Source organism: Bemisia tabaci, chromosome 2 (genome assembly GCF_918797505.1).
Source record: "Bemisia tabaci chromosome 2, PGI_BMITA_v3".
NCBI lineage: Eukaryota > Metazoa > Arthropoda > Insecta > Hemiptera > Aleyrodidae > Bemisia > Bemisia tabaci.
The window spans coordinates 20,489,648-20,504,092 of NC_092794.1; the positions used below are offsets into that span (position 1 = coordinate 20,489,648).

The 14,445-nt window shown below is 38.2% G+C and overlaps 2 protein-coding genes across 3 annotated transcripts in view; both read right to left on the reverse strand.

The window, feature by feature from the left end:
* Nucleotides 1-14,445, reverse strand: part of LOC109043598 (Ca[2+]-channel protein alpha[[1]] subunit T) — a 370,781-nt gene that overhangs the window by 216,239 nt on the left and 140,097 nt on the right. The window lies entirely within an intron of this gene.
* Nucleotides 2,887-4,374, reverse strand: LOC140223962 (ceramide synthase 4-like). Its single transcript, XM_072296531.1, has 2 exons — nucleotides 4,105-4,374; nucleotides 2,887-3,130 (listed from the first exon to the last, which is right to left on the reverse strand). The coding sequence occupies exons 1-2, from the start codon at nucleotides 4,290-4,292 to the stop codon at nucleotides 2,887-2,889; spliced, it is 432 nt and encodes a 143-aa protein (XP_072152632.1). The 5' UTR covers nucleotides 4,293-4,374.

Here is a 14,445-nt window from a genome sequence, read left to right on the forward strand (position 1 = left end):
TGTGCACTGCCGACGAGTGCCAACTGTGCTCCTTTTACGCGTCCCTCGGTTCGCAACGCTCCAGACTGTCATACTTTCTTTTTTAGATAGAAAAATTAATACTCCAAGACATTTTTTGAACATTTCTCTGCTTTTTCCTCTGGTGTGTGAAGATTGATCTATGAAAATTTCAAGTTGTAGCATTGTCTTGTTTTTCGTCGATAAAATAAAATTGAAGAGGTTATTATGAAACACCTGAAACGAGGTACGCACTCCTGTAGTGTCAACTGCAATGTCTCGTACAGAAGTTGTTTTCCATACTTCTCGTTGTGTGATCCATTTTTCTCGTGAACTTATGATGAGAATTCATGCTGCTTACCTAGTGTTTTACCTAATTCATACCTGGTCTGATGTCTGAGGGTTTCTTTTGGTTTGTAGTGCAAACATTAATTTTTCGACCCCAAATCGATGTTAAAACTCTCAAACCTGTATCCCTTGTTTTAAAAGCTCCGCGATTAATTACCTTCCTTTGGGGAGAAAGAATCCATATTATTCTGTAATTTTTTTGGGGAATTTTCTTCGCATAGAGAAGGAAAATCACGGAAGTTTTCAAACATTGACGTTGAGTAGTTTCCCATATATGAAAAATAAAGTAGGATAGGAAGTCTGCCATGCTAAGGAAGAACGCCGTATGAACATTCGAGAGTTGCCAAATTTCCCTGGATAAAACATGTATTTTTGACGAAATTTATGCGTACTTTTCCTTGAAATTTTCAGATATTTTGGATTAAATTGCGTACAAAATTGTCTGAAAAATTGGAAGAAAAATATTTACAATTTCCCGATGAAATTCGCATTTTATCAGAGGAAATTTGGCAACGTCTGGAGGCTCATACGGCGTTTTTCCTTGGCACGGCAGAAGTATGCAACGTCGCAAACCGAGATACGTGGTCAGGAAGTTTTACCGTCGAAATGTTCAGAACACTGAAAATCTCGATGAGAGGGTTGAGTGAAGGGGGTTGACATGAAGAGGGGGTGACTGAACACGCTCTTTAGTAACTTTAGAAAGTCAGCTTTATGAAATTGGTGAAAGATCTCCCCCACGAGTGCATACTTTTTCTTTTCAAAACGGAGCGTAGTGAAAATTTCGAGTCATATTTCTCTGGAGGGATAATGACCCATCGTCCGATTTGGCAACTCCGTTTCCGTTCGGGTGGGCAGAGCATGTCTTGACTACCAAGAACCGAGGCCCCTCGGCTCACAATCAGCCTTTTCCATTGGTGATAATCGTAATTCGCGGTTCCGTTCGCGAATTTTAATCGGGTTTTAATTTTAGGACGGGAGCTCATATAGAGAGGGCTGAAATTGATATTCATATGAGGCGCTACAACAACTGTTTCTCTTGGGTTCGAGAAGAACTGTGAGCGTGCCAGGAAGAATGAGAAAAGTTGAGGCCTCCGTTGAGGTGTGTGTGAAATGTCCGCATAATTTCATTGGGCTGCAAATTGAGGGTATAGATGCTAGTTATTCAGCTGAAGTTCTAGAAACGAGTAGAAACTCACCTTAAATTCACCGAGAAAAAAGAATGCCGACTTAACATTCTGGTTGTAAAAAAGTCTGCGACAACTCACAAAACGCTGGGTTAACCGCCATGGCAGTCAGCTTTACATCTTGACATTGCTATAGTAATTGCTGTGGCGATTAACTCAGCGTTTTGCGAGTTGTCGCACACTTTTTTACAACTAGAATGTAAAGTCGGCATCCTTTTTTTTTCGATGTTTGTGGTACCCAAGTACCTAATCTAGAATCACATAACCATCCATCGACAGTAATTGTATTTAGCAAATGGGTGGTTTTTATACGAGGATTAAGAATAAACAAGTGGTACAGAATATAACAAAATAATATGAACTATGCAAAACGAAAATCCGGGTATCGGAACTTGGCTGTTTTGAAAACGCCTTCAAATGCGACGTGATACCTCACGCATTCCTGAGAGTTCGAATAGTTGTATCATTGCGCCGTAAGAATCTGACGGAAGATTACAATTGAAATAGCCTTCATGCACGCCGGCCTTTTCGATTTCCGTTCACATTTTTGCAGTCATCAATGCATATATCTTAGGTGAGCTTCAGCTAGAATGGTATTTAGCAAAAGGGTGGTTCTTATATGAGGATTATAAATAAACAAGTGGTTGGAAATGAAAACTAAATAATGTGAACTATTCAAAACGATAAACCAGGTATCGGAACTTGGCTGTTTTTGAAAACGCCTTCAAATGCGACGTGATACCTCACGCATTTCGGAGAGTTCAAATAGTTGTATCATTGCGCCGTAAGAATGTGGCAGAAGATTAAAATGGAAATAGCCTCCATGCACGCTGGGCTTGTCGATTTCCTTCGACTTTTTTGCAGTCGTGAATGCATAGCTGAATTGCGCTCCAGCTAGAATTCATGTGCGGTTGGCTTTTCGTGAATTGATTCATAAACGTATCGAGACATTTCGGGACCAACCAAGCCGTGCTGAAGAAAAACGCTGGATGAACATTTAAACGTTGTAAAATTTCCCCCAATAAACTATTTATTTTAGAGGAGAGTTGTGCGTCTTTTCCTAAACATTTTCAAATAGCTCATATTAAATTGCGAACAATATTGTCTGAAAAATTAGAAGAAAATATTTACAACTTTCCCAATAAATTCGCATTCCACACGCGTACTTGCGAACCTCAATAGAACACTAGACATGGTAATTTTAATTTAATTTAAGAGGGGACTGACTGCATCACTAGGCATGTTTCCTCGTAAAAATAGCATTTAGAATAAATGAAAGTATGTAATCAATTGGCGGACGTAGTAAAACTAAGAAGGTAGATATTTTGTAGATAGACAATCTACTTCGTTGAGGTACTTACAAGCTTTCACTGAATTTCTCTAAAGTCGTAGGCAATGCAAATTTTCTTCTGGCTTTGAACCATTCTCTAATTTGTTCCTCGGTCCAGTCAAGTTGTTTCGTAAGCGCTGATATTTCATTGTCGCTCCATTTCCCCCAAGGCTTGGACCGATGGGCTTTTTCTAGCAAGTCCACATGTGGCGGTTTTTTACGCTCTTCGTCTTGTATCCCAGCCCATGCGCCAACCTTTGGACCAACGTATCTACAACAAAATAATATTTTTCAGTCTCAATCAGATGGCATGAAAAGGAATCTTATTCGTGATTTTTGGCAACGCCTCACCCTCACCTAGGATTTCATGCGGAAACAGCGAGTATTTCCTATAATCTTTCGTCATGGATTCGTTTTTTATGAACCTAGTCTGCTGGTGCTCCGATACGATAACTCTGTGGCACTCAGTATCGTAAAAGTTTTTTCCTCAAAGCTTCGGGTCCTGCCTCACCCGGTTTTGAACTGGACGTATTTTTGCCAAACGGAACTATGAGCATTGATACATGAGCCCTGATACCCATAAAAATACATGCAAAACAGGGCTCACGTCATAATGCACATAGTTCCGTTTGGCAGAAATACGTCCAACTGAGCGTAGGTTGATGTGCATTTCTGACGGATCACTATTAACATCTCGGGGAAAATCCGGTACAAAGTGTAGAGAAAGTGTTCATAAAGTGCCCAAAAAACCTGAGTAACATGAGTGGTTCGCTTAGCAAGAGCGTACGACACTCTGTACCAAAAGAGGAGATTTCGCTCCATAAGAGTGTGAGTTACTCCATAAGCACAGTATATTCCGCGCTGCATTCTCATCACTCTGGTTCTTAGGGTGAGATTAATGAAACCTTAGAGTGGGATATGAATCAAATTTCCCACCAAGATTCTATACAGTCGTCGCTAATTTTCACTGTTTAGCAAAAACAAATGTTTTTCATGGGATGCATGGGCACTGAACGACTTTGTCGCATTAGTCATTCTTGTTTAGGGAAGTGTTGGGAACGGAGAAAACATTTCAGGAAGGAAAGATCAGAACATTGCGCAAGTCACACTAATGTATTTACAAGACGGTAAAATTTGCGAACTTGTTTTTTACGATAATATAGACTGTGTTTAAAAAATAACACATCTGAGAGGTACGTACAAACTTTCAAAAGTATTGGCGCAATAAAACAAATTGTTACTCACTTTTCCACCCCATATTTTGCGATCAAAAACAGAGGAACTAACTTCCAGGCGGCGTACAGATCTTTGACGCTCGGGAATTGAAAGCCATCTCCTGTATCGAATCGTTCAAAATAGTCCCAGGTCACGTTCGGTGGTAGCCAAAACGGAGTGCTAAAAAATAACTTATCTGGCTGACGGGAGAGGTTCATCTTTATTTAATCCTCGATGAAGTTTTTTTTTTTCATTTGGAAGTTGCTCAATCGTCATGCAGTTAGGATGAAGTAGCCACCAAAATCAGCCTGAAAATTTCACAAAATAAAATAAACAGTCAGAGAAAAAAAAAAACCTGCTCGACTACTAGAAAAGTCGGCGATGTAATATTTTTTCATAATCATATGCGTGCATTGCCCTCATTTTTCTCCTAAGGTCTTTGAACTGAACCAAAATAGATCAAAATGAGTAAATTACCTAACCCAAAGTACCGGAAGTAAAAACAAAAATAAATCTGTAATCGCCATCTAATGATAAAGATCTGTGAGAATTGCGGGGGTTTTCGGGTCTCATGGTGGGAAACGGTATTATGAAGGGCACAGATACACTTTTACCAACAACACAAAAAACAAAAATCGTAAATTTAAAGTATGTAATAAGTTAACTTACAAAAACGTGAAAGTTTTCGCTTTTGTTTTTTTCTCCATGGACATCATTGTAATGGACGCTTATGAATTTAATTGGATCCTTTAAGACTATAGCAAACATGCAAAAATTTCAAAGCTCAGGCAAAGGCTGTTTCACGGATTTTGTTTCAGTGTAAAACATAACTGATGTCGCACTGTATTGTAGACATTACACGATCAAAAGTTAAGAGAACTATGGTTTATTTTTTCACCAAGAAAAGAAAAACGTGAAAAATTATAAAATGAAAATAAATAAGAAAAATAAATAAAGAAGTAGATAAAAACCCTGAGAACTTTCACTTTTCTCCTCATCCGAGGAACCTTTTTAAGCATCCCTAGCAGGCGAGCAATAAATACAATGTGAATATAATAATGATAAATAAATAATCACGAGACAAACTTACATGAAAACACTCTCCGCGAGTATCACTCTATTTTAAAGGGGCAGCTGAAATTGGAGAGCACACTTGAACAGGCTTTCGTATCGATTTACACTACTTTTCCCATACGAAATGCATGGTCAAAGAAAAGTATAACGGTACTTTTAAGTATTTAAAATAGACACTCGCGGAGAGGAACCGACGGCTCTTCGCACGAGAGAATAATAAAAATATTAGTAAAATATTCACATCATAGCAGAGCCTCACGGCAGTTTGGGTGTAGCCTTCCGCTTTACGGTATCTTTTTTATGCGAACGTTCAGAGTTTTTTACACGTTCGGTAAACCATTCTAGAACTATGCATCAAGACCATCTGTTTCCAACGGTGGTCTGAACATTTGAATTTTGTTTCACGTATTATTTTGTATCGATCTACATATTATTACCTTAAAATGTGTTTTATATCTACTCTCAGAAAACAATGCTCGTTTTTCAAAGGAAATTCCATACTCGCACCGACCATTTCCAGAGTGAAAAACTTCTCCTACGATAAGTTGGAAAATTTGGGGATTTTTTTCTGCAAATCCGACAAAATATTCAACAACACTCCATGACAACTGCTAATCAAAGACATTCATTCGGCATCGGAAGGTCGAGTACAGTTAGAAATGGGCGGTTTCCTCGAAATTTTGGTTGTTAAAAAAGGAGTAATGCTTACGACTTCGGACCGAAGTAAATTATTCCGGACGTAGGAGAAACACCATTCATTCGAGAGAACTATGAACGCATGGATATCCCTGGAGGAAAAAGGGGCCCTATTGGTCGCAGGGAGCGAATCAGCGACAAGCTCATATGATTCCGGGGGATTTGAACTACACGTAATTTTAACCTGCTCTGATAGGGACACAGAGTGAGATAAGCTTCAGCGGATGTTTGTCTATACGGGTGCAAATGTGCTTATTCGGCTCTTAGGAAATTTTTTTAAAAGGAGAATTTAGGATTAAAAAGACATGCCGTTATTCCGTCGAAGACCTATGTATATAGTAAAATAAAGTATTATTTTTTATTAAAAATAATATTTTTGTGAAAAAGATGTTTTTGAACGAAACGGACGATGTAATGTCCGTGATGGCAAAAAACGGAAAATAAATTTCGAAATTGTCATAAAAAACTGCTGAACATCAATTGTACCACCTTTATGTTGTATTAAACCTACATATGCACTTGAAACTTTTCCAGGATTACTATTTGGGGAGACAATTGAATTGAAAATAGTTCTTCAAAGTGCATGTTCAAAATTGGTATTGTTTGACGCTCTATTTTTCAGTGTAGAGCTTCGAGAGGTTTACTTTATAAAATGAAACTTAGAGGGGAAGAATGGGATTCTCCTCACATGGGTCTAAGGATTTCTTTACATTTTCAATCGAATATTAACCTCATGATATAAGGCTTGCAATTCGAATAAGGCCCTCATGATACTTTAGAGTGCCACAATTTAATGCTCGTGACAAAAAAATGTCCCTTTACTGAGAAGTTCCAAAAATTGCCCTTGTTAAAAGAAGAGTGGCTTTATATCGGCTGGAGTTCACGCTCCATCTAAGTAATCATTATTAATACGAGTATTATTGGAAATGAGTATTCTCCTCTACCTCAGTATTCGGATCTTCCTTAAAATCTGCGACTTTTTACAAACAGTGCCTCTCGTGAGAAAAGTGACAATCCATAAAATAAAAACATACCGATTTGGTATTCTCGCGTGCTCACGCACACGTTAGCGTGTTACCGGTTTATTCGCCTAAAAGATAAGAACTCACATCTGATGCGGTTGAAATGTGACATTTGAGATCAAATAAAAAATATAATAACAGTGTTGATAAGGTAAAAAGATATTTAGGTTAGTCTGTCAAAACGAATAAAACAAAATCGGCAATTTTGAAACGTTCCGACCGAGATATGTCTCGATTTTAACCATCGATGCTTGAGTAACAACACCTCAAAAATCTGTCATTTTAATCAGATGTTTAACTGAATTCCTCCGTTATCTCACTCATCTTTTCTTCATGTCGGAGTCAATGGCACCTTGTGCATACTAAAACTAAAATGCATCATTACAAATTCCAAATGTTCGCATAAAGTAATTACTCCAGGTCAGATGAGTTCATTTTTGATACTGATATCGTTGTGGTCGGTTCATCTGATACCTTATATAATAATTCAAAACTATTGTACATTTAATGCTTGAGGTGGTGTATGAGGAAAATTTTATCCACGCATATATATATAATAAACTCGTGCATAAAACATTTCGTACGTAACTACGTTACGAGGTTTCTTGTGCGTGAAAGAAGATAAAAATGCCTGGTTTTATGCTGCGAAGTAGAAGAGTGTTTTTCGAAAAATTACGTGGTGGGAAGATTTTTCGCTCTTTTCGCGTCGATGCAAATTTAGGCAGCCCTTTTGACTTCCGCAAATTTCTCCTATATAGCGGCTTTCACACAGTCTGTGAGCATCTATTGTTGTGAGAGGCTCTAACTGTTCTGCCTGACAAGAACCATGTGTTACGCGTAAATAGTTCAGTAATATAGGCGTAGTTCTGTTCAAGTGCTTGAAATTTATTCCAATTTCTTTTAAGAATTTTTTTTTTTTTTTTTTTTTTTTTGTTGATGATGTTTTGCTGTACTCATAATTTTGATGATGGACTTCGACTTACGCTAGCTCAGACACTGTTCCACGTAGGAGCCGTGCATTAAGGAATGCATTCAGTTTTATTTTCCATTGCCGTTATACCCTCAACATTAAAAATTCTCACCTATTATGTTCATTTTCAACAACATGAAACATTTTTCTCTTGTCATGATGACTTCAAGTTTTTCATAAGCTGAATACACGCCAAAAATTAACCGAGAGAGTCGGGGACTTTTGAATAGACGTTGAACACTTGAAGTTTCAGCGAAAGTCATGTTCCTCTCGAAAAAGTTTGAAAACACAGAACTAATGAGTTCAATCCAGCGAATACAAAAACTGTCATCGATCTTACTGAAAAATCTAAGTAATCTCTTTGAGAAAATGAACCGACTTCACACAAACTCCTGCAAAAATAGCGAGAGAGCTTTTATAAAATCAGGAAAATTGTCGAGGGATATTTGGTCGGGAATTGCTCCCTTTTTCCACTCAGAGATATTCCTAAAAGTATTGCGAGTAATACTTGGTCCTCACCTGGCTTACATTTCTATGTTTTCGCCGTTACTGTTTCTTTTGCACTGCTTCATCTTGTTTCAAGGTAGGTGCCAGTCTGCATAATATGCTGTTCCTAAATCTCCAAAACTCTAGAGGCGATTTTGCAATTTGGCAACACTGTTTTTCTTGCTTGAAAATCCTTTGAAAAAATTGATTTTAGGTGGGGCAAACTGCCTCACCAAGAATCGATTACATTTAATGTGTTGCCAACTTTCTAGAATCGTCACTGCAAAACCAAAACGAATTTTCCAAGTCAAAAATTATTTGGAGCGGAAAATCATATGAGTATATTTAATGGGCAGATTCAACCAAAATCACCCTCACTGCATTTCAATTTGCCAAATTTTCAGCCATGTTTCATATTTTTACCAAAACATATACAGTCAAACGCTTTAAACGTACCTAAGAATTTCTTCTGGATGAAGAATGCGCCAACCAAATTTCGGGCAGAATATTTTGGAATAAAGCTAAAGCTCGGTCATAAAATTTGTTTTAGCCTACATAGTCCGGCTACAGTATTTTGATGTTTGATTAGCCGTATGGATGGGCTGATGGGACGGTAAGACATCCTATAACCGGGCTATGCGAGCTAAAACAAACCTTATAGCAAGGCTATGCATATGTTCCAAACTCCTAAATTGTGCAGCCAATTAAACCCCTTCGACGTTGCCCCTTCGGCAACGTCAAGGGGTTTTCCATGAAAATTACGTACTTGACGCGATTTTTCCCGATTTTTTGGTACTCAATTACCCCGTGTTACTTGATCGTAACGCTGCTGTTCCAAACTCCCTTAAAGTAACTACTTAACATTTGCCTCAATCCTCGGAATGGCTTACTTGGAACTGCGGAACTGCGTTTTTTATGATACGGGAAGAGGTGACAAACGCAGGGTCAGTTCGCCTTCAATTTTTACAGTAGGCAACAATCGCAGTGCGGTATCACAGCGAATGTTACGTGTATTCAGACCACACAAAAAATATCCCTGAATCGAACGTGTATAGGTGATTCTACCGCACTAAAAGTTCGCCTATAGTTTTCAGTGTATGCAAAACGAGCTCCGTCGTGATGGAATAGTGGTATCATGGGCTTGCAATGAATTAAATGTACGAACATGTCAGTTCAGGGATCATTCAAACACCAGTTTTCATTTCTTTTTTTTTTTTTGCGTTTTTCAGACGATGCATCATTATTTATCCAACCTGTATCAACGACATATTTCTGTTCAAAAAAATTACCACAAGCAAATGTATCTTGTCAAAATATCCTCCATGGAGAAAGAGATATTTTAGCCAGACTGCATTTGAATAATTTGCCGCACTTCATTATTGGCTTGTACATATTCATTCTAGTCGTCTACCTGGGCACAGCAGGATTGATTCACGTATGTATTAGAGACATATTTGCAGAGTTCTCCTGTTATTATGCATATTTATTTTATTATCATATACATTTAAAGTAAACAAAACACTAAATGTTCAGAAGAGGCGCACGACTTAGGTGAAAGTAATTCAATTCCAAATAGATGGTCAAACTGAAAGAATGTGGACCTCCTTTGTCGCATTTAAATAACGTTCTCTTATACCTACTAATTTTATTCTTCAAGAGGATAAAGTTTCAGATACACCTGTTCTTCCAGATATTTTCAAGGAATTTTCTCGAAAATATCGCAAATAAACATACATTTTTGTTTATTTATTTCTTCAATTTTTTTTCATTTTCTTATAGGTACTTATTTTTTTCATTCTTTACAGAACGCATTTTACGTAAAAAAGAAGGGTGCGTGTGCGTTGTGGAAAATTCAGTCTGGAGAGTTCATGGCTCCAGACTTGGAAAACGAAGGGATCTTGGAAGTATGCAAAGGATTCTTTAATGTATCACTAGTCGCTGGGACTTTATTTTGCTACATTCTCAATCAAGGACCTTTGTCAAAAGTGTACTTTAATTTAGATGGTTCCCAGTTTTGGTGGACGTTGATTCAAGGCCCAGTTTTACTTCTTTGGCAGGTACTCTTCTCAACCAGGTCGCTCGACACCAAGTACTTCTTTCTTCCTCTTCTTTTTTCAATGATTCTATATACTGCATGCAAAGGATACGGCCAAGCAAATCGCTAATCCAAAGTAAAATCGCACAAAAATTACGAGAAGCACGTGGAAAATGTCTGCAATCCACTCCCCAGCGCGCTTAGAGAGACACAATAAAATCTGACTTAAATAAACAAAAAATTTTGCGAACTGTTGTGAACATTCTTTACGTGTGAATGCAATTGGTTAAGGGTTTTTTTTCCACAAAACAACGAAATAAGAAGCAAATAAACGATTGAAAACGGTTCAAATCATACACGAGAAAAAGTGTGCAAGTAATTGTTTGTTTATCCATTGATTTATTTTTTTTTTTTTGCATCTCTCTGGTCAAACCTGAATTGCCGACCAATGAGGAAAACTATGCCGCACGCGTGAAAGGTGTGAGTAAGCGTGTTACAAGCGACGCAAATTGTGCGCTAAAGGGTGGCTTTCAGTCTTTTTTGCTGTGCCTCATGTGTAATTTTACCTGCAAAAAGTTCACTCACTTGTCAGTACCTCTTGCGTATAACAGTTTCATAAGTTTACACAGGTAAAACATTGCCCAGAGCCACGTAGGTAATTTAAAATATTTAGGTCAGATCAAATTACAACAACGCACTTTTCATTCATTTAAATCATCGACTTCTTAAATTTTTGCATTTGAAATTTAATCATTGTTACAGTTCATACTTGTTGACATTAATATTGTCTCAAGAACGCACTACTATGGAAAATCATGCCTATAGAGTTAATCATTGGAGGCTTTCAATCCTACTCGGAAACAATTATAATCGGACAGCCAAGTTTCCACTTTCTAATGACTCCTCGCTTTATGACAAGTTTATTACACTGAGAAAGTTATAAAAACGCAAAAAGTGACTGCAGGATAAATTCCGATATTTTTTTCGCTAAATATTTTAGGAGAAAGGGAGAGGGTCTCATGTATTGAGCTTGAGCTGTTTCTTTTGGTTTCAATGGGAAAACCATTTACTTTTATTAGAAATAGTAAAAATATAAATATAACAACCAAAGGGTAAAGAAACAACAGTTTTTATTGTGATAAATAGTCATATCAGTTGGAATAAACAATTTGACGAAAATCTGACGCTTTTTGTGTTTCGTGCATATTTTTGCGTGACTGAGTAAATTTTCGATCGAACAGGATCATGAGGAATACTGGCGTCATCGAATTTTCCATTCACGGTGGCTATTCAAGAAATTTCACAGTGTGCATCACAAGTATAAACACCCAACGAGCTTCGTTACATTTGCGTGGCATCCTTTCGAAATAACTGTGTTCTTCTTGATTAGCATGACGCCATTTTTTGTGGTTCCAGTATACTTCGGTGAGTAATTTTTGGGGTTTCTTCTTCCTCTTTTTTTTTAGCAAAATGACAAACCAACGTCAGTTGAATATCTAGATAGAGTTTGCACAATGGAACTTCTAAGGATATTGACAGTTTTCTCTGGAAATTACGAGGGTTATCCAAAAAGTAAGGTTCCCTACCTTGTATCTTCCGAACGAAAAGAGATAAATCAAATCGGTAAAAAAGGTATATATTAAACATACTCTAAGCTTTAAAACAAGCTCAAGTTTTTGAAAATCGGTTGAAGAGTTCGCGAGAAAACTCAATTTTACTGAGACGACCTCCTGTCGTCGCGTGCCCACCTCCGAGGTCAGGATGCGCGGAGAGTCGCTTACTTCAGACTCGGCTTATCGCCTCTAAACATCAAATCAAAAAGGAATTTGAGATATATTATTAAGTAGGCCTTACCTTACTTTTTGAGATGGTCTCCGCATCTTTTTTGACATTTCTGGTATCATTACAGCAGCTTTTTTCATGCCTCCCGCGTAGAAGGTCTCGTCTTGGCTCAAAAACCAGTCATTGCCAGCGCTCTGCGCCTCTAAATCGGTTGGAAATCGCTTTCCACAGTGGGAGTTTTTCATTTTAGGAATAGATAAAAGTCACCTGAGGCTAAATTAAGAGAGTACAGAGGATTTGGGAAAAATTTTACCACGGAAAGCAACTGATTTGGAAGTGCTGACCGCTGGCAATGACTGGTTTTTGAGCCAAGACGAGACCTTCTACGCGGGATGCATGAAAAAGCTGCTGTAATGATACCAGAAATGTCAAAAAAGATGTGGAGACCATCTCAAAAAGTAAGGTAAGGCCTACTTAATAATATATTTTAAATTCATTTTTGATTTGATGTTTAGAGGCGATAAGCCGAGTCTGAAGTAAGCGACTCTCCGCGCATCCTGACCTCGGAGGTGGGCACGCGACGACAGGAGGTCGTCTCAGTAAAATTGAGTTTTTCTCGCGAACTCCTCAACCGATTTTCAAAAACTTGAGCTTGTTTTAAAGCTTAGAGTATGTCTAATATGTACCTTTTTACCGATTTGATTTATCTCTTTTCGTTCGGAAGATACAAGGTAGGGAACCTTACTTTTTGGATGACCCTCGTAAATTATCATATCATGCTACATGAAACTATTTCAGTCTAAAGACTTTGCATTTTTACACATGCATGATGTGATCTAGCGTCGTTTCAATTCTGTCCTCCGAATTCCAAAAAAACTTTTTTTTGCCGGTTCTGATGTGATTTGATGATTTTTTTAGTATTTTTACGGGGAAAAAATCCTCACATCACAACAGAACCAAAAAACAAGTAAGTTGCGATCAGTAATGCAATTCAATCTGATAAGTTCATTATCAGCCCCCCCCCCCCATGACATTTCCTGAGTAAGTTTTCGTCATGAGTCATCTAAAATGAGAAAGGAATCACCATTGAGTGGCTTGGAGGGCGAGGCGCATGAGTGCAGTTTTTGAAAAAATTGAGATATTAATGATTTCGAGTAAAATTAGTCGTAATACATATTCTGTGAAAAATTTGCTCCCAAATTCCAATTATTGAGCATCAAAAAGTCAGTTTGAACTTGTTCTCCGTCATGAAGATCTACGTAATTTTGAAACTTCCAACATGTATTTCTCGAAACAGTGAAAATTGCACTTATGCGCCTTGTCCTCCAAGCCTCTCAATTGTCCTTTAAAAGTACGACTTCTTAATTTTTCAGGGTGGATTGTTGCGATCAGCGTGTTTATAATTGGCCACAATATGCTCGACCATTCTGGAATCAATTTGAAGGCACCGTATTGGTTGCCATTCCTCCCAGATATCGTTTTTCATGACAGACATCATCAGCGTGGCAATGTCAATTTTGGGTCTCATTTTTGGTTGTGCGATTTTGTAAGTTTAATTCTTCTTTCGTATGATGTAATCAAGATTTTGAGCTGGCTCGTCTTGCACTTGCAAGCGTGCTTTGCAATATATCGATTATTATGCTATTTAAACCTATGGAAAAGGATCGATAAACAGGGTGTTCGCAGCGGACACCTGAATAATCGATTTTTCATAGGTTTAAATGCCATAACAATCGATGTATCGCAATTCACGCCACGCCACTGTGTTCATACTGTGGCCTACTCCCTGAGGGCCAAAATCGGCTTGAGTTAGGTTCAGGGCCGGATTTACTTACTTGCTGCCCATGGGCCGCCTGTATTTTGCCGCCCCCTTCTCATTCGTTTGGAAACATCAATAAAAACCATCAAGTGAACGTGCCAGCGGGGGAAGGATGCAGAAGACGCGTTTACTTGTGTTGGACACATTTTTTGGGAAAGCCCTGTCAACACTACTAGCCAAAGTTCACGGAACTTTGCGCGAAAGTTAAGTTTCGTAAACCTATTTCTGTGTGGACAAGGCCTTCCATTCAGAAGAAATGAACGAAAAAATTATGAAAGAACAAACATAAATGTAGTTTAATGATTTTAACTTCCGCCGCCGCGCCGCGCAGACTGCACTGTCTTTGGCGCAATGCGTGAAGTATTCCGACAGTCTTGTAGGCGCTAAGCGTTTCACGCTGACCGCAATGCGTGAAGTATTCATGCATTCTTGTAGGCGCTAGCCGTTTCACGCTGACTGCAGCGACCGCACTGTGTTTGATGCAATG